Source organism: Falco naumanni, chromosome 5 (genome assembly GCF_017639655.2).
Source record: "Falco naumanni isolate bFalNau1 chromosome 5, bFalNau1.pat, whole genome shotgun sequence".
Taxonomy (NCBI): Eukaryota; Metazoa; Chordata; class Aves; order Falconiformes; family Falconidae; genus Falco; species Falco naumanni.
The window spans coordinates 34472959-34498231 of NC_054058.1; the positions used below are offsets into that span (position 1 = coordinate 34472959).

General features: G+C 52.0%; 2 protein-coding genes across 4 annotated transcripts; both read right to left on the reverse strand.

The window, feature by feature from the left end:
• Positions 1-6060: 6060 nt before the first annotated feature.
• SSTR3 (somatostatin receptor 3) lies at positions 6061-12237 on the reverse strand. Its single transcript, XM_040596980.1, has 2 exons — positions 11720-12237; positions 6061-8710 (listed from the first exon to the last, which is right to left on the reverse strand). The coding sequence occupies exon 2, from the start codon at positions 8653-8655 to the stop codon at positions 7450-7452; it is 1206 nt and encodes a 401-aa protein (XP_040452914.1). The 5' UTR covers positions 8656-8710; positions 11720-12237; the 3' UTR covers positions 6061-7449.
• Positions 12238-14919: 2682 nt separating this feature from the next.
• On the reverse strand, positions 14920-24930 carry RAC2 (Rac family small GTPase 2). Of its 3 annotated transcripts, none has more exons than XM_040596559.1 (7): positions 24718-24930; positions 21642-21713; positions 19802-19919; positions 18181-18243; positions 17327-17486; positions 15928-16062; positions 14920-15180 (listed from the first exon to the last, which is right to left on the reverse strand). In XM_040596559.1, the coding sequence occupies exons 1-6, from the start codon at positions 24750-24752 to the stop codon at positions 15932-15934; spliced, it is 579 nt and encodes a 192-aa protein (XP_040452493.1). In that variant the 5' UTR covers positions 24753-24930; the 3' UTR covers positions 14920-15180; positions 15928-15931. The 3 variants fall into 3 exon arrangements, with proteins under 3 accessions (XP_040452493.1, XP_040452494.1, XP_040452495.1); XM_040596560.1 differs by having other exon boundaries at positions 15932-16062; positions 24718-24925; XM_040596561.1 differs by lacking the exon at positions 14920-15180 and having other exon boundaries at positions 16002-16062; positions 17323-17486; positions 24718-24928.
• Positions 24931-25273: the final 343 nt, after the last annotated feature.

Sequence of the window (25273 nt, forward strand, 5' to 3'; positions counted from 1 at the left end):
TTTCTGCTGTGGGCTGCCCGGCGGCCTGGACTATCTCACATGGAGATCAAGGCCTGGCAAGGCCACTACACTTTTTTGCTGTGCATTGCTGAAATGCCACGTGGCTGAGGAGCAGCTGGAAGAGCTGTTCAACTGTACTCATCGCTACAGCAAAGCTGTTGCTAGACCTGGCAGTCTCTGGCACTAAGCATGACAGTGTGAGCTCGTCTCCCACTTCCCACTGCCTCCGAGACACCGCACCTCTGCCAGACACAGCTGAACGGTGTATTAGAGACCGGCTGACAAGCTGTGTCAGTTGCAGATGCCTTGCAGCTAAGGGCGCATCACCCAGGCTGCCCCTCTCCCCACAGACAGCTTTTCCAGCTTGAGTGTCCTATCTCTTACCCCGCCTTGTGACCCTGCCCACAGACCACTGAGACAAGAAACTGTGCCAGTATCCACCCCAAACTCTGGCATGTGGCTACAAGCACTAACCCTTCTGCAATCAGCAAGACTTTGCTGCCTTGTAAGCATCTAGACCCAACAGCCTGGCTGGGTGGGAGCTACCAGGTGACATTTGCAGCCTGTTTGAACCAGTCCTTAAAAATAACCTCCAGCCAAGCATGCTGCCTTCTGCCTCTACACATCTGAATGCCTCCTCCTCCCATCCACTCCTGTGTAGACCCAGGAGTTTTTACCCCTGTGCTGTCCTTCCCTACACACGCTCCTAGCCCTGCCCCGAGCAGTTATCAATAGCAGATCACTACTGGGGGCACCTCAGCTCTCACCAGGAGTGTGGAGAAAGGTTTCTCACCAAGGAAACAAATACTTTGTGGCAAGAGGGGGGAAAGCCAGTGTTTAAGAGCTCACGGAAGCTCTTGGATCTGTGAGGGGTACTTCCCACAAAGGGAACCACCCTGACACAGGCTGGGGGTCTGAAACAGAGAGGTTCCACCACCACTTGGTAGCACTGTCCTGAGACTGGTCCTTACAACCAGCGAACAGGCAAGAGTCCTGCCCCATTCTCTAGCCGTTTGATCCAGCATGAGCATTTTCTTCATCACTCCATCTTCAAGGCACAGAGCACAGGCGTTGTTTGATACCTGTGCAACGAACCTTGATGCTTTCAGAGGGACAGATCTCTGCTGCAACTGTATGATGCCTTGTGGTTGCTACAACGCATCGGAGGGTGTGACAGAGGGCTCTGCATGGATCGCCAGGCCCACAACCTGCATGGCGAGTACGCGGGATTTCCAAGAACAGTGCTGTCAGAGAGGGGTCCCGACGAAAGTCCAGCCAATATCCCTTGTTCCTGCAGTCAGCACACCACGGAGTGTGCAGGGTGCTGGGACCAGCCACTCCTGCAGCAAGCTTGCAGGGCACAGCCCTGCCCCAAACCCCACACATTTCCACGTTAGAAAAGAGCAGGTTTCCAGTTAGAAAAGACAAGCGGGCACGGCTCGAAGGCAGCACGCCCGGCTCCCCCCAGAACTGCTTGCCCCCGCCCCGGCCCGCCCCCCGGAACCCATCCCGGCTCCCCTCCAGCCTGCCCGCCCCCCGCAGCCCCCCGGCTCCCCCCCAGCCTGCCCGCAGCCCCCCGGCTTCCCCACAGCCTGCCCGCAGCCCCCGGCTCCCCCCCAGCCTGTCCTCCCCCCCGCAGCCCCCCGGCTCCCCCCAGCCTGCCCGCCCCCCCGCAGCCCCCCCGGCTCCCCCCCAGCCTGCCTGGCCCTCCCCCCAGCCTGCCCGCCCCCCGCAGCCCCCCGGCTCCCCCCCAGCCTGCCCGCAGCCCCCCGGCTTCCCCACAGCCTGCCCGCAGCCCCCGGCTCCCCCCCAGCCTGCCCTCCCCCCGCAGCCCCCCGGCTTCCCCACAGCGTGCCCGCCCCCCCGCAGCCCCCCCGGCTCCCCCCCAGCCTGCCTGCCCCTCCCCTCAGCCTGCCCGCCCCCCCGCAGCCCCCCCGGCTCCCGCCCGCCCGGCGGCTGCCGAGCGCCCCCTGCCGGCCGCGCAGCGCCCCGCCCCGCCCCGTGCCGCACGGGTGGCCGCGAAGGGCGGGCAGCCCGCGTGTCCTGCCGGCGGGGGACACCTGCGGCCGAGGGCAGATCGCGACCGGGGCGGCTCATGGTGTCCTTCGTCCTCTCCGCAGGCTCCCGCCCGCAGCTCGGCAGCAGCTCAGGTTGAAGACCACCGAGAAGCGGTGCTGGCGCACGGCCCGAGCCATCAGTGTGAGGCGAGCCCTGCGCATCTCCTTCCCGCACGGCCCTGTTGGTCGCGTGTAGAAGGACATGCTGCAGCCCAGGCACGTGTCTCTAGCTGGCTGCATTGACCTGCCGGGTATATATGTGTGTGTGTGTTTGTGCGGGACGTGCCAAGTGTGAGATCTGAGTGCGCCGGCTGCGTTGTGTGTGGCGTTTGCATATTTTATGCTTGGGAAGGCAAAGAACACCAAGTTTTTATGAGCAAATATTTGCATATTTTCCACTCGTTTGAGCAGATAAAGCATTTCAATTCTCTGTTGAATCCTCAGGAGAGCCAGGAACGTCCTTTCAAGGGTGTTTCCCTTTCTTGTATCTCCCAGTCTCCTTTATCCATTGGCTACCCCATTTCAACAACAGATTGACAGCTTGCTGCCCCCTCCCCACACCTCCTTCTTCCAAGGTCCTGTACAATGACTGAAGCACAACGCGGCCTGGGCAGTTCTGTTGCCTGAGCTGAGCCGCAGCATTTCCCTGCTGATGACAAATGCGGCAGCTCCCTAACAACAGCTTCAAATGACATTAAATGTGGGCTGTGTTAGTAACAGCCTGGAAACGCACCCTGGCCTCTCCCTGCTGGAACACCACCACCCACCCACCCCCAATCGTCATTTGCTGCCCTTACCGTTTCTCTCCTGTGCAGAGCAAAAGGGTCACATTGAGTGGGTTCAAAGCTGCCCCAGGCCACTGTTGGGCTGGCAGAAATCTGCTTGGGTGTGCATGTATGGTGGGTCTGTGTGTGGGTCCCATTTTCAAGGTCCCATTGCCATGTCCCAGTTTTAGCCCATGCCTGCACTGTGTATGTGCTATGTTCTTGCTTAGGCCAAGAGGTACGTGCATGTCTGGGTATGTGTGCATCTGTGTGGGTGGCCACATATGGTCTCATGCACACATAAATATACTCGAATCAAAGCACTCACAGATGTGAATATGCATATATATTCATACACATTCACACAGTCACATGTACACACACACGCGCGTGCAACCACATCAATACTCATTTACATGCATGTATACACATCACATACATATGCCTCTATATCTGCCCTTGTGCACTCTTGTCATGTGCGTATAAACTCCCTGAGCGGCTGGCAGAACAGGCTCTCCGTGTCTCTAACACCCTGTCTATGATCAAACGTTTGCTGGGAAGAGGCACTGCACAATGCTGCTGAAATCACTGCGGCCCTAACTAGTCTTGCAGCTTCAACCTCTACGTGATGAGAATAAAACCTTTTGTGCAGCGCAGGGCTTGATGGAGCCCTTATCTCCACGTCTCTGCACCCAGAATAGAAAAATCCATTTCCATATCTGACTGGAACAAATCCCCCTGAACATGTCCAGAATTTCACTTAGCCACTGCGCACGGTCCTCACGGCCTCTGGGTTGCCCGGAGTCAACCACACCATCATTAGGAGAGGGATCATAAGGGTGGTCAGATTAACGCTGCTACCACAGACAAAGCTGAGGATTCACCAGGAGGGAGACAGAGCTGAGGAGAGGGGCAAGGGTCAGGAGGCAGCAAGGTACTGTCCATCGTTCCAAACGTCTGTTCCTATAAAAAACAGCCTTTTAATCAGTGGTGACAGTTGGCAGGTTTTTGTAGCATTTGTTTTCTCCTCATGAATTTCAGACAAAAAATACCTTTTCTTTTCCCTCCCTCAGTCTCATTTTTAGTTTGTCTCCATTTCTTCCCCCGATTTGTCACTGAGAAATAGGATGCGGCATACAGGGGAGAAGAAAACACAAGACAGAAAAATATGATGCTTATGACCCTTTTCTTTTAAACTCCTGTTTAAACTAAAGACCCCCCATTATTTTGCCGGTCTCTCCAGAACACATTTTGGTTTTCCCAGCAGGCTCCCCCGCAGAGCTGCCTTGCTAGTGGGCTCAGACTCCATGTATCAAAATGATGTCTCCTTGGCACACTTGCTTGGTGCTGGCGTTGCAGTGCTTGGGCTTTTCAAAGATGCAGGTATTTTAAGAAGCCAACCAGTTGGTGGAGTTTCTTGAGTGGTGACTTGCAGCAGATGGAGCTGCAAAGGCTTGCAAAATGAAGTCTCAGCTCCGTTTAATGGTGAAGGAAAGCATCTCTGTTAAGCTTGTTGGCAGCCAGGGAACTCCCCCATCTCCCCACAGCAGCTGGGCAGCCACTCTGCAGAGAAGGAAACCCTTCCTATATCTGCCTGCCACCCATTTGAGCTGCCTTCTGCAAGGTCCTCATTCACTGTCTCATACCTTCTTCAGTGCCTGGTCATCAACCACAAAAAGTGTTCCATGCTCCTCACCTAATACCATTTCTCCCCTGCCCTACAGTGATTGCTATGCCAGTGGTGCCCAGCATTCACCTTGCCCTGCTCCTTACTGCAAGAGGAGCAACACAGACCCCCGTTTAAAGTGCTGTGTTGTCCATCTATCTCACCGCTTGATAGCCACACCTTTTAAATTCCCTGCTGTTTGCTGCCCCATGTACAGGCAGGAGCTTTGGCAGTTTGTCTTCATTCTGCTAGGATTTCTTGATTGTGTCTCATCCAGTAGATGCAGTGGGAGCTCCCCAAACCAAAAAAAAAAAAAAAACCACAAACGCTTTTTTAGTCCACAAGACTGTAAAACACATGCTTATGAATAATTTGGCTGCTTTTCTCACTGGGGCCCAGAGTGTGGGCAGCTGATGCATGGGTGGAAGGAGGAGGAGATGTGAAGAGGTAGCAGAGGATAGAAACTGGCTACCAAGCACTTTCTTTTCCCCAAGAGTTGAGCCTGCACTCCTGGGTGTCTGCCCATGCTCAGGGCAGCAAGCACACTTTGTAAGAGGAGCTAAGCAATAGCTGTGTGCTATCACTGGTAGCTCAGCTCCAGAGGTTGAGCCTATAGGCATGGCCAGCTTGGCACCAGCAATCCAGGTTCAAAGAGGAAACAAGAGGATGGAGCATTCGTAGGGACAATCTTTCTCTGTCAGCTGTACCAGTGGCTGAGAACACAGCTGAATGTCTTTTGCTTGGTCATGTTTGCAGTCCCTTCCCACCCTTCCTCTGCTCTCTGGCCTGGCTGTGACATGTCTCCTTACCTGAAGCCCTGTGACACTCTTTTCCTGAACTTGGGTGCCCTACACTGCAGTTCTCCTGATGCCTGCCAGGCCTTCGCTTCTTCTTATGTCGCCTTTGGGTGACCGTGTCTCCTGCTTCCTCGTGAAGTGGTTCTGTTCCTGTCATCCTCAGCTGCTGCAGCTTGTTCTGCTTCCCAGTCCAGGGCTTTTGTCTTCTGTTCCAGCACAACTGATCCCATGCTATCCCTTCACATCTCATGTCTTCTCTCAAGTGACCTGTGAGGAATCTTTCCATCACCCAACCAGCTCTTGTCACTGACCCTCCACAGACTGCCACCTCCAACATCTCCTGACCTCAGGGAGGCATGTCTCCTCCTAGTGGGTCCCTCCTTCCCATTTCTCAAAATTATTTGTGGAGAAAAGTGCCCGAATACAACCAAGGGCTCTAGTATAAGAGTTATCTTTGTGGCTGTAGCTTAGCAACAGCATTCATGGAGAAGTTCAAGGTATAGGTACGGAGATTCAGCAGAGCCTGCAGGAACAAAGTCAAAGTGGAGAGACCTACTCACCCTTGTACATTTCTGCCCCTCTAGCCTGCACACTTGGACGGGCCCACCCACAACTTCCCTCCGACAGCCGATGCACAGAAACAAGCACTCATTCAGCACTCACAGCAACACACATACTCTCACATTCTTACCCAAGCATTCACATGTGCGCACGCACACATTTCCATACATACTTGCATGCCTACACAACCATATCTGCACTTAAACATCCCACAATTACATAACCACACTTCCTCATCTATGTTTGTATACACTTACACGCATGCTTACCCCTTCATGTACATTTGTACACGTTTATATGCACCCCACAGCCACACACAGATTAGCATCAGTGCTCAGCCCATGCATGTCTTCCACTAGCCCTGGCTCCTTGATCTCTGATCCTGTTTGGCCATTCTCATACATGTGCAGTCCAGTGATCAAACTTGCATACAACCACCTTTGTGTGCATGCAGACACACCATTTCTCTCCATCCGGGGCCAAATATTCTAACATTTCCCACAAGACAAATCAGTTCCTCCTATTGCCCAGACTCCTGCAAACACAGCTCTCACATGCTGGAGATCCCCCAACCTCCCTCTGCTCCCTGCCGCCATCTGCTACTGATACATGCCTCGATCTCCTGCACCAGCCAAACATTAATCTCTGCAGAGATCAACTCATTTCAAAGGCATTGTGTATTCTCAGGAGAGCCAAATCTATGGCACCCCTCTTCCCTAAACACACAGAACTGTTCTGCCCAGTTGGCCTTTTAAGTTCAAAGGCTGTCTGTTTATTTACAATAAGGCTTAGGGAGAGGAAAGGGGAAAGGGCATTTCAGCTTGTAGGAAACCCTGCCTCCAACCCATGCCCTGTTGTCTTCTCCTCTACCCTTGTTACACCTTCCACCAGGATGCAGAGGCACCAGGAAAACCCTGAAGAATTTGAGATGCAGAAAAGAGATGTCCCATTTGCTCTCCCAGGTAAGTCTCATCACCCTACCCAGAGTCCATGAGAGCCCTGGAAAGAAAGAGGAGGCTTTGAGCAGTCAGAGTGGTCTCCAGCCACGATGAGCATGGGTAGGAAAGTTGTCCCCAAGGCTTACCGGAGAGCTAGAGAGGGGTCACCCGTGCATGTAACTGGCTCGTATGTCTTTGCTGCAGGCATTATTCCTTCCTGTTTTTCTTACAGGGTAAACTACTTCTCGTGTTTATAAGGAAGATAATCAAGGCACTGGGATGCCTATTTGTTGTATATGTCATTTAAGGACTTCCTTGAGGTGCCTCAGTCAGATGGCAGATGATGACCTTCACAGTTGGGTCATCTAAGGACAAATCATGCAGTCTAGTGCTGACATTGCTTTCTCTATACTGTCAGTGCCCATCATCTCTTCAGCTCTCCCTGGGTGCAGTCCTTCCTTTACCAAACCTCAGGTGTCCCTTCCAAAGCCAAGAAAAATGCCTTGTGTCTTCCACAAGATTATGGAGCTCTCTTCATTTTTAAGCAGTCTTGGACTTTAATATTCCCTTGTATCAACACCTCCCATTGCCTTTGAGGTGGAAAAGCACAGAGGGTGAAGGGGGTCCCATGTCCCAGTGTGTCTGTCGCCTGCACCGTCCCTTTCATCATAAATAACTGACATGCAACTTGTTGCTCTTTTCACATCCCACGGGCTCTTCAGGGAGTGGTTTTTGCTCATTGCTTTCTCCTTCCCTACTGCTTAGAGGGTGCTCCTGCCTGTCATTACCATTCTGGGTGATCTTGCTGATCTCACCCTCTTCCCCTTTATCATCAGTCTTCTCTGGGGGGCACGCTGGCACCTCCTGGCTCTGGATTCGGCGGGATGGCCTGAGGATGGCCCTCCGGAAGCCCTGCTTGAAGCGGTAAGAGAGGAAGCCATAGATGATAGGATTGGCACAGCTGTTGGCATATGGCAGCACCACCACGAGGAAGTAAACGCCAAAGAGGGATGGCTCCTCTGGCAGTGGGCAGACGACATTGATTATGTTGAGAACATAGAAGGGAAGCCAGCAAAGGACAAAGACGGCCACAACAGCCACCACCATGCGGGTCACTCTGCGCTCTGAAAGCTTGTGCTTGGAGGACAGAGCCCTCACCCGCCTGCCAGAAGAACGAACCTTCACAACGATAAGAAGGTAGCAGAGACAAATCACCAGCAATGGCCCAAAGAAGCCCAGGGTGGCAGTGTAGACGATGAAGCCAGCTCTCCACACCGAGGCAGGCTCTGGCCACTGGATGTGGCATGTGCTCATTCCTAAAGGGACGTCCGAGAAGATGACCACGGGCAGCACCACTACAGAAGACAGCACCCACACAGTTGCACTAACGGCCTTGGCCACTCGTGCTGTCCGCCATTTGGAGGACTTCCCTGGGTGGACCACGGCCAGGTAGCGATCAACACTCATTACTGTCAGGCAGAAGATGCTGGTGAACTGGTTGATGGCATCCACAGCCATCACCAGGCGACACATGAAAGACCCAAATGGCCAGTAGGACAGGGCATTTTGTGCAGCCAGGAATGGCAGGCCCAGCATGAAGAGCTCATCAGCTAGGGCCAGGTTCAAAATGTAGACGTTGGTCACCGACTCACTCACAGAGTGCCGCAGGACCACGTAAATGACCAGAGAATTTCCAGCCAGCCCCACCACACAGACAATGAGGTAGACCAGAGGGATGAGGACACCGCTGACAACCACACCAGGGCTGGCGGTGGTGGAGCTGTTGGGGGTGGTGAAGCCTGCCCAGCTGCCAGAGGCATTCCCCTCCTCTGACACTGACGGCGTGGGGAGGCTGAAAGCAGAAGTGTCCATAGCAGAGGCAGGGAAAAGGGCAGTGGGCAGTGTCCTTGCAGGATCAGTTAGCAATCTGCAGGTGAAAGGAGAAAAAAGCCATTGATACTGAGGACATGACAGCTGAAGAAAGCACAGATAAAATCACCACATGAACTGCATGTAAGTGTGGACAGGCATGGGAAGCTGAGAAGAGTTTGTGGATGCTGGCAGCCGCTGGAAGATGTAGGACAATGTCGACCTCATCTATACCTGGAAGGCACAGTGGGCATGAAGGGACAAACAGGGACATGGCTCAACGTGGGCCAAGGGATCCTCTCCTTTGTGAAAGAACCACAGACTAGGATAGGGACAGGGAAATGTCTAACTTTCTGCTATTGGCACCGATACTGAGGACATAGTCATGAGGGGCCTGGTTCTCATTTATGAGTGGCAGGTGCCTCATGAACAAAAGAGGGAAGAGCATCCAGTGACAAAGTGCCATTCCAGCTCTGGCTTCCCCGTTCACTGAGTGTCCTCCTGCTTGCTGAAGCTCTTTTTGGACTGGCCAGGTTATTGTGGGGTCGTTAGCCCCACCAGCAGAAACGAAAGCACTTCCACTCTCAGTCCAAGCCAGGAGGTTGAGCTCAGCACCTGAGCCGGAGGGTAACTGGTTTGTGTTATGTCAGTTTGAGAGTAAAGGAAAAGCCAGATTATTCCGGGTACCAAGAAGGATCAGTGCAGATCTGTCTTGTCTTTTTCTCGTTTTCTCTCTCTCTCCTTCTGCACCCTCTGACACACCGCTAATGGAAGAGGCTCTGCCTGCCCCAGCTGCTTGCAACACCAAAACAGTGTCCCAGCCTTCCTAATTTGAGGTGCCCGATTGCCTGTCACATCAGGGTTTGGCATGGAAACAGCACTCAGCTCACCTAGAGAGAGCCTTGAACAAACAAACTGTCCGTTCACCACCAGCTCTCTGCTGACACTGGGTGAGAAGCTGCAGGGAGAGAAGAGACAGATAAGGGAAGGACATGCTTTCTGTCTTTTGTCAGGGCTCCAGATATGTGAAATACAGAGCCCAGCACATACTCCAGACCAGAGACACCCTGACAAACCTTATGCAGGGGAGATCTGTGATGCTTTCAGGATCACTCCAGCTCTGGCAAAATTTTCTGGAGGTGTGGAGTGACAGGGTCATCCTTTTGATAAACTAGCTTCTTGGAAGGGAGGATGACTTCATGGAAGAGAACAAGGACCCTGAGGTTCACCTTTACCCATCCCAACAAATCTCTTAGGGCTCTGAAGCTCTTTTGTTATTGAAATGAAAACTGGGGTTCTCAGAGGGAAGTATATTAATGACTTTCAGGAGGCCAGAAACACTCTGGAGACTTTTCTCCCAGACAGGGTTCTCTATACCATCACAACTTTCTTAATATTACAGATTTTGTTTTTGTTTTTTTTTTTTTTTTTGTAGATGTCATTCCAGCTTCTGGAAACCTTAGGGGAGACTTGGAGACTTGAGCTTTAGATGGATTCCCTGGATATCAGATCGGCAAATCCAACAGAATCCACAAATGTATCACATCTCATGCTAAAAAAACTTTGTGTGATAGGCCCCATAAAAACACAGTTGGGCAACTATGTCTTAAGGCCATTTCTGTAGGGTATTGCATACATGTTTCCTGCTATACTTAAATGAGCTTTAAAGTACTAGAATTGTTTAGACTTCTTTTTACATGCAGGTGCCTTGGGGTGTGACACACTGTCCAGATGGAAGTGCATTTCTTGGAGTCCTGCAGTACTGTGTTGTCCCACATCATGAGTGGCTTCAATGAATGGGCAGAGTAGGAAGTGGTTTGAAATTACATTTCTAAGCTCGAGGATCTTTACTCTGACATTTTTTTCCAGTGCTGTTCCAGTGACGCAAATCATTTGTTGGAGGAAAGGGGAGGGCAGTGGCTGCTCTGAGGGCAAAGATCCCTGCAAAGAGTGGCAGAGACCAGAACAGTATGTTCATAAAAAGATGATCTTCTAAAAGGTGGGGACATAGTTAGGAATCCTCTTGGATGTTCTTCCTGCATGCAAAAGAATTTCCCCCCCAAAAAAAAGCATTTGAAGACAGAGCCCCATGAATATCAAATATGGATGGGGACACTCATGCTGGGGCTGAAGAGCATTTGGGGAAGTGTCTGAGGTCCAGACCTCAAAGCTGGTTGCTCAGGCTGTGGTTTAACAATACAGTAAATCCAGCTTCAGTGCTCCAAAAGCCCTCAAAATGCTAAGGCATGCAACAGAAAGCACTGATTCACTATAAACTCATTCTCCTGCTCAGACAGCTGCAGTGGAGAAACTCTGTCTTTAAGCAGGCGTGGTCTTGTGCCATTCTAACTTTGTCGAGTACCATCTACCAGTTCAAATGCCGCTGTATCACACATTCTGGTTAATTTGACAGAAAAAACACTAGACACCAGTGCCTCAGCTGGGTTGGATCCACTCTGCTGGCTGCTTTGGCAGCACCTGCATAGGTAGGAATTGATGAGGATCCTTGGGCTCTGACTAATAATGTCTTGGCATCTGCTTGGGGTCCGTCCCTGATGCAGATAGCACCTGTTGCAAAAGGCTTGGGATCCCCTAACAGGTGCTGCCAGAATATACCTGGTCCATATATCTGGAGAGCAGGAGGAAGGCAGAGAGCTAGGAATAGGTAGTAAATTGGTGCTACTGCTTTCTTTTGGGGGAAAAAAAAATATTTCTGCATTGAATGAGAAGAGGAGGTGGATGCTAAAAGCTGAGCCTGGACCTGGTTACAAAACAGGAATAGAAGCTGGGAGGGACCACAGAGTCCAACAACCTGCAGTCCCTCTTGCCACCATCCCCTCCTGTCCACCTGGTTTCCCAGGGCCCTGATCTAGCTCAGGACTCGTCCTGCCTCACCTCGGGGCTGAGCTCTCTGGCAAAGACCGAGCTGGGCTGGCACAGCTGGGGGGTCAGGGTGGGGTGGGGGGTCGGCAGGTTTCCTTCTCTGGGACTGCAGAGTTAACTTCTGCATGGACTCGTGCCCGCGGGAGACATCTGGGAAAAGCGGGCAGAGCCGCCTGGTACTTACGTGTCGTTGGGAGGTACATTTTCCTCTGCTTCACCGGGAAAATCCGTGTCACGTTTTCCCCCTTCCCCTTTCTCAAAAGCAACTGAGCCAAGCGGTCCCTGGAGGGAGGGGGTCCCACCAAGCACTACCGGAGACTCGAGTCCTTCTTCCTGGCCCTGCCCATCTCCCCCTCCGTGACTGGGGCGGCACTGGGGTGGCACCGGGGCCCACTGCCGCGCCCGCTGGCGGCGGCCGGCGCTGCGGGGTCCCTCACCCGGGCCGGCGGGTCTCCCCGCCGCGCTGCCCCGGCCACCCGCCGCCGGGCGCGGGCAGAGGGAGCGGAGCGGCGGCTGCCGGGGGACGGGTACCGGCAGCCAATGGGCGCCGGGCACGGGAGCACCGGCAGCGGGAGAGGAAGGAGGGGATGGACGGAGCGGAGCGGGGGGAGAGACCAGGATGGAGAATAAAAGGGGGAGAGGCAGGTGCGGGAGAGGGGGAGTGCAGCGGAGGGGAGGATGGAGGAATGGCGAGTACGGGAAAAGAAGCTGGGGACAGTGGAAGGGAGAGGGAGAGGAGGAAGGGAGGGATGCAGAGAGCAGCTCTGTGGCGGGAGAGTGGCGTGGCGGGAGGGGGGGACTCGGCTCGGCTCCCCTAGGAGGGGGGGGGGGGGGGGCTGTGGCAGTACAAAGCGTCCTGTGAATGCCCACGGGCACACAGGAGAGGAGATCCCTGTTCCGTGGATCTTGCGGACAGCACCTGTGCTGCTCGGAGCTGCAGGGACACGGCAAAGCCTTCCGGCTGGCAAGATGCTCAGGAACCGAGGTGGATGCTAAGCACACAAACCCTTGTCCCTTCTGTTCTGCCCTACAAGCACCTCCAGGTGGATGGAGCTGAGGGCAGACGGGCAAATAGGGGAGCTATCTCTCAACTCTCCCCTGGCTCCATGCACAATCTTGTATCTTTTGCACCTCTTTGGGGAAAAATCTCCAGTTCAACAGCCTCAAACTCCTCTACAAGATTTAATTTCTGCTACAAGGAGTGGGTCCAGAAGAAATGGGGCAGGGCAAGAAATTAAGCTCCTTTGTGTAAGTAGCTCTCTGAGGAATGAAATTAGCTTTTTCCATCCCATTCCCTGCACAAAATGCTTCCCTGTAGTCCTCACACTCTTCCCTGCCCTGCAGCCAACATCAGTGACTCCATGTGCTGCACAGTCACCCAGCTCTTGACATTTGTCACTGCTGTTATAAGCATTTGAGCTCCTAGGGCCAGTTCCAGCCTTAAAAGAAGCAGGGAGTATCTCTGCAAGCAGAACATAGGCAGAGGCTAAAACTTGGCCTTCCAGACTGGCTTGAGCAATTTTGGCTCCAGCCAGTGCTGCTCAAAGGTGAACAGATGAAGGCAGTACAGGGCTTCAAAGCTGTCAGGATGCCTTAGCTTAGATCTTGGCCACAATGCTGTCTGGAGACACAAAGAAGATATGAGACCTCATTGGGGAAGGAATGGCATGGGCAGCACCCCGTGGCTATCTTTGTCAGGGCAAGCATCTGCAGCACCAGGGAGGGAGCCCCCAGGCTTGTGTCTTGGAAGAAACAGAGCCATGCAACAGCAAAGCTCTACCTCTCGTAGGACTTGTTAGGAAAAGCACAGTCATAGGATCACAACTTCCAGGTCTCCAGCTCACTTCCTCAATGCTCAGAGTCCTGCCCTGTTCCCTGCCTCAGCTCCAAAAGGGTTGTGCAAACTGCTTGTATCGTGTTGGAAGGAGAGCTCCACCCAGGCACCTCCACAGGTAGGCAGATACATGAATTTTGTTTCATGCACATGGTGAGTCCTCCTCTCTGCATTGCTGTACATGATAGGGGACAAGGCAGACTGAGAAGATAAAACCCAAGGCTTGAAAAGTGAAAGGAAGTAATAACCCACTGGGAATTCATTGATTTGAATAACATATAGGATGTTTAAGGGAGGCTAGGTCCCATTCTCAAGGGCTTCATGTCCCTTGCCTTTCCACAGGTATATGCCCACACCAGAGACTTCATTTCTGCTCTTCTGGACTTCTGTTGACACAATTAACCTTACCTTTGGATGGGGCTTGGGAAATTTATCTGGCAGCCCATGTGCAATGCAGACATTTGTGGATAGCATGTACTCCAGGGTTGCTCTGGACATTATAAGTGGATAATGTTTTACATCACTGAATTAACTGCCTTAGTCAGATCCGACCATGAATTTAATTTGCAGAAATTTCCCTGGCAGCAGGGTACCTCAGGGGCTACACTGTGGTGGGTTGTTGCTGACATTACCCATGCACCTCCTCAGTGCAGGAAGCAGCCTTTGAAACTCGGAAGTGGTGCTGCATCGAGGAGTGGTAAGCTGGCTCAACTCCACAGTTTCTCTGTGCTCTCTTAGGACTGCAGGATATCGCAGTGCAAATCATTGCACCCTGAGCCTTCCTCTCTCCTGCAAGCAGTGGCGGCAGCAGCCACCCTGTAGCACTTATTACTTCCAGGCCCCTGCAATGCATCAGGAAGGCAGGTGCTCACAGCTGCCGGATCCAGAGTACCGCTGGGACCACTCTCTTCAGTTTAATTTTAGTGGCCTGGAGGTAATTTGTCTGGACTGGTGATTCATACCTTGTTCTCCCCGCTCCCCTCCCCCCTCCGCCCCCCCTCCCCCTTCCTGTTCTCACTCTGCCTGTGCCAGTGTGAGTCAGTGCTGGTACCGATATGACTGCCTGTGACATGAGCTTAGGAGCGTTATGGCAGGAATGTTTTGGTGAAAGGGTTTCCCCAGAAACCTCCAGGGACAGTCCCCACAGAAAGGAGTCTGGGCCTGGATGTCTTCTCCCAAAAGCCTGCATTTCATTCTCTGTTTTGGAGAGGAGACCACTTTTCCCTTGAACATATGGATGCTGAGAAGAAGAAGGACAAAAGCTGAGGTATAATCGCCCCACTACTTTTGGCCAACACATGGTATTTGCACTTTACTGAGGAATGCAGGGAGCCTAGCTGAGAACTGAGCAACTCGGTGCATGATTTGGGCCTCATCCCTTCATCCCATAGTGGCTGGGGCTCACTGGTACCAAGCTCAGTGTGGCGCTGCCTGAGTTGTCACTGCTGCAGGAGGGACACAGCTGGCAGGTGCCTCTGCCCCATCCGCCCTGTTGCTCACTGCTTCAGGGCTGTGTCCCCCTGGGGTGTAACACATCACTGACATGGCAAGAAGGTACAGTCTGTTTATTGGGTCTTATTCACTATGTTGTAACCTCGGAGGTCAGTGAGGAAGGGAAGGGGCAGCTGGGGTGGGGTGAATATGGGGAAGATGTGCAAATGGACAAACCAGTGCTACAGAGCCACAACAGTCTTTCAAGCCAGCGGAAGTAAAAAGCGCAATGACCGCCACAAGGTACTGAGCTCCAGGATGCCGGAGCCATCGCTCTCCTGCGTGCTGGGCAGAGCCTGGCATCAGGACAGGGCCGGGATCTGTAGCCAAAAACATGACAGACCTGGTGAAACCAGCTTGGCTATTTTCCTGCTTTCCTTCCCGCTGCCCTGGTGGTAGTGGGAGAAAGAAGGGGCAGGATCCCAACTAGAAAGCTTTCACTCTTCTCTCCCCTCAGGTTTTTGCCTCTCACCCCAAAGCCTGTCTCCTGCCTCTGCCACTTTGAGTTGAAGGGAAAGGGCAGGTGGGGAGTGTGAGGAGTAAAGGAGTCCTGGGGGAGAAGCTGCTGCCTGCCAATGAACAGCAAAACAAACCCCTCCTTGAGCTGAGCAGGGCCTGGTAAGAGGAAGGGCCATTGGGCAACTGCCATGAACAAGGAACAGCTTTTTCTTTTTTTTTGCCATAGGCAGAGGCTGTGACTTCATGGCTCTCACAGCAGGTCATCCCCAGGGTGGCCTGGATACAGTTCCCTCTGTGGCACAAGGTGACAGACAGATCTCTGTGAAGGCAGAGGTGGAAAATCCTGGGCCACCCTGTACCAGGAGATGGGGCAAACCTGCCCATGGGCAAGCATCAAGGAAGCGGAAGCAGTTCAGGGGTCTGTGTGCTCTATCATACTATGTCCTGTCCTTTCCCCAAGCAGGACAGCTGTCTCCCTCTCTCTCTCTCTGAGGGTACCCATGCCACCAGGCACAGCAGGTCATAGGAACCCAGTGGCCCTGACCATCTGGGTTCAGGAGCAGGAAAGTGCCCCTGGTGTCACTCCTAGGGTTCCCTTTCAGACTTACTCGCTTAGAGGAGGCTGCATGCACGTTTCTTCGTCCGTGTGGGCTGTGGGCAGAGGACTGCTCGGATGGCCTCGTCAAACACTGTCTTGAGGCCACGCTGCGTCAAAGCTGAGCATTCGAGGTATTTCACAGAGTCTGTCAGGAGGAAAGCAGGTGCTGTGATGGGGAGGAAGGTGACGGGGGTAGGCGGGGGGGTACACAGGAGTCTGTTGCCAAGGGTACTCAGAAGAGAAACATGCAGGATGAATACTATAGATCACATCAAGCAAAAAAAGATGCACATGCCTATATCACCAACACCTTTTGAGGCTCACATCACTTGACAGCCACAATACCCTCCTCCCTCAGTGCCCATTTTACATTGTCCTGAGGCACATACACATCACCTAAACACCCCGGGTCTTGTCTTGATATGAGGTCTCACATCTCCTCAGGCTTCAAGTATCATTCAGACTGCCTGGCTTCAAACACCTCTGGTGGCATCTCAAGTCACATGGCACCTCCCTTTTGGGACTTTGTATCCACAAATTCTCAGAGCCCTTGTGCAGGAAAGCAAGGCACCTGGCTCTTGCCTGCGTTGAATAAACACAGCTCAGGTGATCAAAGCCATTAAAGATTGTCAGGACACACTTCACTCACTCAGGCAGTCTTGATTTCAGGGCAAAGCCTGCCAGCTGTACAAGACCAGGGTTTGCCTATTCTCCACCCTTGTAGCCAGAGCAGAGCCATTGCATGAGGCTGTCTATGTTATCCTGGCCAGACACTCTCTCCTCCAAACTCCTCGTTGAAAACTCCCTCCAGCTGTGTTCCCCACACTCTCTCCTGCCTGTGCGTGCTGCATCTGAGAAGAGATGTTACCTGGAACACACATTTCTGCATGTCCTGGAATACAGGAGGAAGGTGATGCCCCTGAGATGTGTGGTGGGGAAGGATGCAGATACCTGGGGTTGCATGTATAAGCCCCAGCAGTCAGAGGCAGGGACAGGAAGCTGCAGTTGCAACTCTTCCTGCGAGATGTTAGAAAACTCACTCTTCCGCCTCTCTCCGGATGTGGAGGGGAGGCCCCAGCACAGCAGCTGCAGCTTTCACAGAAAAATATTGGCCCAGAGAGAAACAGCAGAGTAAAAAGGGAGGAAAATGTGCAAGTGTATGTTTGTGTGTGTAGGATGGCGGCCAGAGAGAGGCAGAAAACAGAGGGTTGAGGCTTCCTCAAGGAGCAGATCTTCTTCCTGAGTTTCCTGAAGTGCATTTTGTCCCATGACCCTTGATGTGTCTCCCTGTGTCCCTTGGAAATACCACTGTAAGATACTTCTAGAAAAGCCTCATTAGGTTGAAGGGAAGCCCTTATCTTCTGCCTCTCTCCTTTCAGTATGTCCAAGATGTTGCCCCAAGCACATACCGATTTCCTTGGCTAGAGCAAGGCCCTGAGGATATGTAATTGGGGATAGCTTCTTCTCCTTCAGCTTCTCGATGGTGTCTTTGTCATCACGAAGGTCCAGCTTTGTGCCCACAAGGATGATGGGAGTGCTAGGGCAGTGGTGCCGCACTTCAGGGAACCACTATCAAGGGAGAAAAGATGTGAGAAGTCATGTGTATGGGCATGCACAAAAGAAACAAAGAAGAACCCCTGAAAAGATGTCAGCAAGATAGCTAACAGCCTGTTCTTTCTCACAGTCTTTCAATCCAGTGTTGGGCACTACAGCCTAGCCCAGACCAGCCCTTGTTGCTCAGTACTCAGGCAAAATCCCTGACATGGAGCTCAGATTCTGTTAAGCAAAAGCACAAGCTGTTCTCCACCCTTCATGGCTCCCTGAAACCCAGGGAGGAATTTGGAAGTGGTAGGAAGGAAATACTATGTTGTTCTCTTCTTTAATCTCTCCCTTCTTCCCTCACTTCCCATCCAAAGGCTGTGGGTACCTGCTTCTCATGTCCTATGGAACGGTCCTGCATCTGTGCTGTGACAGTCTTGGCTGAAAGATGCAATCAGAATATAAGCCTGTTGTCTCGCAGCTCAATAACCTAGCAAGATGAGTACTAGCCCATTAACAGGGTTGGCCACCTTCTTTGAGATGACCTAGAAGACCTCTGAAGGAGGCTGATATTGTAGTTTCTTCTGACTGACACAAAAAAAGTTACTACCTCTCTGAATCTAGCTGTCCTATTAGCAATCTCCACCCACAGGCACTCTGCTTGCAAGATCACCACCAATCTCACCCTCCTCAAACCCTGATGGACCAGAATATTGTGTCTCACCTTAGCACGGACATTTTCATAAGATGCTGGGCTGACAAGGGAGAAGCAGATCAGGAAGACATCCTGTAGGCATACAACCATGGTGCAGAGTTAGGAAGAGAACACGGGGTTGCATGACAGGAGTCAGGGAGGGGAGAGAAGAGCTGGGTGTGCAGCATCCCCCCTCTGCAGCAAAGGGTCATGTGAGGGAAAGCTGTATCACAATGTAACACAGTCCTGACTGCCGCTAATTGCCTCTAGAGGAGAGAAGGATATTTGCTCCCCTGACTCGTGGTAACCATAGCCACCACTATCAGAGGAGCCAAATGTTTAACTACGAGGATGGGGTTTTTGCGGTAGGCACACTCATCCTCATGGGAAATGGCCTGACAGCATCCTGCTCATTTCTCACAGAACACCAGAGATCTTTCAGGCCAGAACAATTTTGCGTGCTGTTGAGGCAGAGTTAGGCTCAGCCCAGAAAGTGCACATGCAGGACTCAGATGAGGTGGAGTTTTGGTTACCCATGTAAGTGCTTCCCCTGGGCATGGCAGAATTTAGACTTCCATTCAAAGCCAAGCCAAGCCAAGCCAAGCCAAGCCAAACCAAACCAAACCAAACCAAACCAAACCAAACCAAACCAAACCAAACCAAACCAAACCAAACCAAACTAAAACAAAACAAAACAAAACCAGCTCTTCAGGGTTATATTTATTTTATCTAACTTCAGCTAGCTAGAACAAGGGTGTAAGGCCCAGCCTATCCATTTCTATACTTCTACAACCATTAGAGGCAAAACCTTGGAGAACAATTCCCCCATCTATCCTTGGGATGTGTTTGGGGGCAGGTGCAAGCGTGTTGTTGAGAAATGTGCCTGCTTGCACTGACTGCAGAGGGAGTAAACATCTTATACCAGGCATCCAACTTTTAGGTGGCTGAACCTAGCTGAAACAAATAGTGCCCTCAATTCCTAGCCCTTTCAGTTGCAACAGCAACATTCAGACCAACACCTGAGGCAGCAGGGTCTTTCTGAGCTTTTCAAGACACTGCTTGGAACAACATCCTCCAGTGAAGGTGATCTTTAAACCCTGAAATCACTCTGTCAACGTGGTGAAAAGCTGGTGAACACAGTAACTAAGGCATCCATTTGTTCTGCTAGTCTTGGGCTTAGCTGAGGCATCAGCAGATCATATACATTTGTCCACACACTAGATCACTTTTAAAAGGCAGAAGCCAAAATAGTGGAGTTCAAAAAAATCTGAGAAGATTCTGCCTCAGCTCCTAATTCCCTGAGCCCCTTTAACTTGACAAAAGGAGGGTTTTTTACCAGGGCTGTGTAAGGCATCTGCCCCACACTGAAATCTATGTGATCTGGGCTTCTAAGTATCTTTGAAGATCTGAATTTTCTTTCTAAGTTACACCAGTAATGAAGTTTAGAGAAAGGCTTCAAAATACCCTCAGATGTCTTTTACCTTTAGGGTTTCAAGGCACTTGTATACTAACAGAGGTATTCTCAGAAAAGAGCAGAGAGAGTCAAGATTAGTCCTATCACTGTTTTATGGCAAATGTTGATTTTTGCAGCAGGGGGTGGAGGCATATCTGAGGGAGGAACAAGGGAGGAGGGGTGTGGAGTGTGACCCACCGTCTGCGGGTAAGAGAGTGGCCTCAGCCTGTCATAATCCTCTTGTCCAGCAGTATCCCATAGCCCCAGATTTACAGGCTTGCTGTCAACCATCACGTTGGCGGAATAGTTATCAAACCTGAAATTCACAGACATAGGCCATGGCTCAAACAGGAGAAGGACCCCTTCCAGTAGTGTAGGTGGGATTCACTAGGTGCACCCAGGAGCAAAGGGTTATGATTTCTCTTCTCAGCTCACTTGGGTGATGCTGGTTCCTTGTGAACCTTACAGACTTCCCACTCAACATCAACCTCTTCCCCACCACCTAGCCGTCCTGGGCAGGTGTCTGGCTCCAGCTCCACCTTTGCCACCTTGCATGCAGATCCACAAACCCTTCAGTTTCCCACTTTTTCCCCCAGTATCCTTCCTGCAACTGTGTCTGTTGTAGCCAACTCCCTGTCTACCTTTTGTGCTCTAAACCCCAGCTTTCTTCTTAAAAGTGAAGAAATGTCTTATGTAAAAAGCTACCCATGTCCCTGAAGCTCCCCCAGGGCCCTGCAATCCCCAACTCCCCTGCTGGATCTGAGGCCAATAAGCCAAGGTGTGTCACCTCAACTCTTTGACAACCCAGCACGAAATATTTGAGAACAGCTGTCAGGACTGTATGCTTGAGGGCAAAGGCTTAATGGAAAAAAAAAGGATATTAAATCAATAGAGATCTTCCTCCCCTTGTCCTAGAAAACTTTATTTCCTGTTCCTTTTGGTATACTTTTTTCAGGCTAAGGTGAGGGAAACCAGTGTCAGGAAGGGACCAACACAAAGACATTGTGAAGTGCTTATGGCATACACTGCCATCGTAAGATAAGCCATGCAGTCCAAGAGCATAAAATGCCCTCCCTTTCACATCTCCAGACACAAGCCTCACACAGCAGGAGAAACAGTGTGTGAGAATGTGTGCACAATGCATAGTCATTTCATGGCTACATGCTAGGAAGGGATGGTGCCCTTCCACGAACCAGCTTCCGAGAAAAGGTGGGTTCTTGCTGCCACAGCCATTTTTTGCAATAGCCATTGCAAATTGGTCTGGAGAAAAAAGTGAGGCTCTGAGTTTTCCTGCACCTGTCCTTCCCAAGGAATCTGAACCTGAGCTGGCAGTCTGACACGCTGTGCCTAGCTCCTTTTTCCACCTCCGGGAGCATGTAGTCATACTCCACATCCCAGTGGTGCGGTAGGAACACATGTGGTATGCATCCCCAAACATATCCCCATGCACTGTGGGGAAACAAATGCATCTGACTGCTAAAATTAAAGAATTCCTAAGCTTGCTCCTTATTCCAACAGTCTGCAGGTCTATTCCAGCCTTGCATGCATATTCATTTGATCGCATAGGGCAATTCTACTCTGGCACTGAGCTGAACCGTGCACTTCTACCATCAGGGTTATCAGTGCCTGCTTCCATGACAGCAGGTGCCTTGGACAAGGAAGGAAGTGAGGACCCTTGTCCATCCAACTGCCTTCTCTTGGGTCTGGCCCAATATTTGTGTTCTGGTGCCTCATTGTTTTGCCTAGCAGGACCCCAACTACTACTTCTAAACTCAGTTGGCAGATAGGCCTTTGGATTGATTTGTGTGGGCCAAATATCCCATTGGTACCAGGGGTTTATAAGGCCACTTGTGCTTCTGCTGAAAGGTGACAGATCTGAAGTGCAGAGGCACCTTCACTGGCTTGGCAGCCCTTCCTCTGCTGACATGGAAATTGCAACCCTGCCTTCAAAGTGCACAACAAGGGGGTTCTGCATCCCCTTTGCATCCTGCTTTCCATGCCTCCCACCCACCCCAGGACCTGTTTATGCATTACTCACACAGTGGGGATGTATTCTCCTGGGAAAGCATTAGTAGTGTAGCTGATAAGGAGACAGGTTTTCCCCACAGCTCTGCAAAAGAAAAATAATAGCAGCAAGTCATGGTAGTGCAGGCAGTCTTGCTAGGGTGAGATGGGGATGTGGTAATCCTTCCGCACCTCTAAGCTAACCCTGTCAGGAGACCCCTGAAAGCAGAAACACCTTCAGAGGACCACACTGTGCATAACAATAGGTTAGACAATCGGCAGGAAGAAAGACAGGATGTCACCCAGAAGTGTTTGTTGTCTTCAAGCACGAAAGTGTTTTTTTTACTGTCTGGTACAGGGATCACTCAGCTAAAACCCATCCACCCTGAGCTGGTGGTGAGAACCTGTTTTCCAGTGCATGCACAGTGCTGTACGCTCAGAGCCAGACAGGTGTACTGGGAGTGCCATGACAGGGCTGCCCAGCCAGCTACAGCCCCTGAACGCAGTAACTCCTGCCTGCTTCAGCAGGTGCAGTGGCCAGGGGCTGATAGCACCTCTTCTTGACAGCCACGATGCCCAGTCTTGCCTGTCTATGGTAAGCTACGGTAAGCTGCAGCATCACTCGCAGAGCGAGCTGTAAGCAGCCACCAAGGTGCCTCTCCCTGTGGCTGACGGGGGCTGCTGGTGGTGTTTCTGAGCTAGAAGCTGGTGCTTCCTCTCTTCTCAGCCTCCCCCACAGCCATGTTGCAGCAGGGTGGGGTGCATATAAGCTGGGGTAGTAGCAGGGTCCGGAATGGGTGGGAGCATCGGTGTGAGGGTAATGGGCGAGGGAACAGTGAGACTATCAAGGGGAGGAGAAGGTGTGGTGCGCAAGGTGAAGCCTGTGGTGAGGGAAAGAAGTGGAAAGAAGCCGGAGCAAGATAAAGCAGCCAGGACAGGTGTGGGAAGGAGAGTCCTCCTCCCGCTGGGTTGCTTTCCTCAGGTCTGTGTGGCCTTGAAAACTCTGGCCATCTTGCAGTTGAAGCATGTGTGAAATGGAGGTGGTGAGAGTAACTTGCCGCCTCAGCCTACGAGCACAGCCACAGGATGAGGGAGATGTCTTTCCTAAGGGAAAGGCTGGAATCCTGCCGCTGGGGATACTCCAGCCATCTCAGCTATACCTGCAAAGTCCTCTGATGCAGACAGAGCTGCAGCCCTGCCTTTTGTGTGCCCTTGATAAACACAGCTGACATCTTCACCCTCGTCACAAGGCACCTGCCTTGGTCACTGCCCTGTGGGGCAGCTGAGGAGGAAACTGAGCTCTTCGGCACACTCTGACACTTGTTTCTTCCTTCTGACACCTCCCTTTCTTAGATCCTCCTCTCTCAGTCCCTTCTTTCCCCCCCATCTCTCCTACTTCCTTCTTATCATAAAGATATTGAGGGAGGGCATGGAGGCTTCCTGAAGGTAATAGCTCAGGAGGTCGATGGCACCGTGAGTGGGTCAGTCATGGAAGCAGGGAACAGTTCTGAATTAGTGTGGTTGAATAAGAGAGGAACCCAAAGGGTCACTGAGGGGGTGAAGATTGCAACAAAGCTACCAAGAAAAGAGGTGAGGTTAGTGGCACCTGCTGGTTCCTAGAACTGAACTCAGGAACTGTTATGAGGTTGGTGATGTGTGATGTAGGGGGCTGTGGGGCCAGAACATCTATGGAGCAATGTGAGGGGCTTAGCTGAGTGACAGCAGAAGGTCCTGTGGTGGGTAAGGTTGAGCCAAGGCAGGGTGACATGGCTGGTATGGCTGGAAGGGAGGTGAAAGGCGGTGAACCAAGAGCTCAGGGCAATGCAGGAAAGATGGACTGCTGTGTTGTAAAATGGTGAGAGGTAAGGTGCACAGAGAAGCAAAATGACAGGACGGAAGATACTTAAGATGAGTTGCATTGGAGGGGTTGAGAGCAGGACATGTTGTGGGGTTAGCCATGATATGAGGGGAATGCTGCCTTGAGGGGTGGCTACAGAATTAGTGCAATGTGTGAGGGGGAAACTGGGGGGTTAACAGGGCAACAGATAAGTGCCCAGTAGACTTGTTCATCCAGTTTTAGCTTGCAGCCTTCAGGGCACTTTTCTTAGAGGTAACGGTTTTTATTTGGGGCTCTGTCCTACCTTGTTCCTTCTTCCCGCTGCCTTGCCCCAGCCCCTAACATGTACTGTTACGTTTGCAGATGCCTTCTTCCCCAGGCAAGTTTTGAAGGAGGAAGTGACTGTGGGGAGCGGGGCTGCTGCAAATGTCTCTTCATCTGCTACCTGATAGCTGCCCCAGATAACAGTCTGGCCAGCTCCTAGCTGGGAAATGAATTAACCTACTCCATGCCAAACATGGATTTTCCTCCCCTCCCTCCCCTGCATCTACTCATCCTACGGCACGAGAAGAGGCCCTGTCCACCCCACCTCTCCCACCCCTAGCACTACTGACTGCTTCGGTTACTGATGGCTTAGATCATGCTAATTCCAGGGATCACAGGACATGGGCAGTGATGTCATCATGCTGTGAAGGCAAGGTTGTGTTACCTCCCACTTGCAAAGTGGCACATGCTTGTGCCTGTCCCAGTGAAAAGTGCTCCTCCTCCTTGCGCCCACAGAAACACTTTGCCAAACAGTCTCCCCCTCACCTTGATACAGAGATAACGTGCCGAAAAAAGCTGAATGCAGAGATACTGGCAGATGTCTCATCAGGACCATAGCGCCATGCCCTCTCCCAGTCAGTCCCAGTGAGCAGATGGCTTTCAAGGAGCCATTCACCTGCAGGACAACGCTTAAACCTCTCAGGTTTTAAATCTGACTCCTGCCTACAGGTTGAATCTGGCAGCAACGCCACCGCCTCCCGTGTGTGGGACAGACCTGCTCCACTTTCCATGCTCCTTCTGCAGATGCCCTTCAACATGCCCTCTTCCACACCCTCTCCAGAGGAAGGTCCCTTGCCCTGGGGAGTGAAGAGCAAGCGGGAGAGGGAATGCAGTCTGCAGGAAGTCATAAGCAAAGCTGGGGAAGTGTCACCAAGCAGCCACCTTCTTTCTTGCCCCTCGTCACCACCCCTCCCTCCCTGTATTCACAGCAAATCAGCAGAGTACCTACCCGTCTCCCACCACGACACACTTGATGGCTTGCATGTCTCTGGACCCGTGGCAAAGGACAGCACCTGGGGCAAAGGAAAGTCAAGCTGAGGCAAACAGTGGGGACACACGGGCAAATCTGGGTGTCAGTCCTTGTGCTGCAGTGAGCGGCAGGTTGCAGGGAGGAGGAAGTGGAAGAGGGAACTTTACTTGACAGTCACCCTCCGGTCTCTCCTCCCCTCCTACCACAGCAGCAGTTCTGCGGCCGAAGCCGTTAGCTGAAGGCGGGGCGTGTATGACTTCATGGTTGGGATGATGACTGCTGTATTTTATTTTTTTCTCCCCGCATGTCTCACCCACTCCCTTCCCACTCCATCCTAGTGGATGGCTGGGGGAACCAAAAACTGCTTTTACAGGGGAACTGGACAAGGGTTAGAAGCAAGGTGGGAAACAGAGGGGCAGATTTCTTCCTTCTTTATCATCCGAACTTTGGAGGAGGTGTAAGCAGGGAAGGCAATCTGAAGTGGGAGTAGTAGGGTGACGTGGGGCAATGAAGATTTTTCAGGTCTTCCCAGTGC

Coding starts and splice junctions, on each gene's coding strand:
- SSTR3 (XM_040596980.1), bottom strand. CDS start 8,655: ATGGACACTTCTGCTTTCAGCCTCCCCACGCCGTCAGTGTCAGAGGAG.
- RAC2 (XM_040596559.1), bottom strand. CDS start 24,752: ATGCAAGCCATCAAGTGTGTCGTGGTGGGAGACGG. Junction 21,714..24,717: donor TGTGTCGTGGTGGGAGACGG/GTAGGTACTCTG, acceptor TTTCTTTTGCAG/AGCTGTGGGGAAAACCTGTC. Junction 16,063..17,326: donor TGCTCTAGCCAAGGAAATCG/GTATGTGCTTGG, acceptor TCCTCCTGACAG/ACTCTGTGAAATACCTCGAA.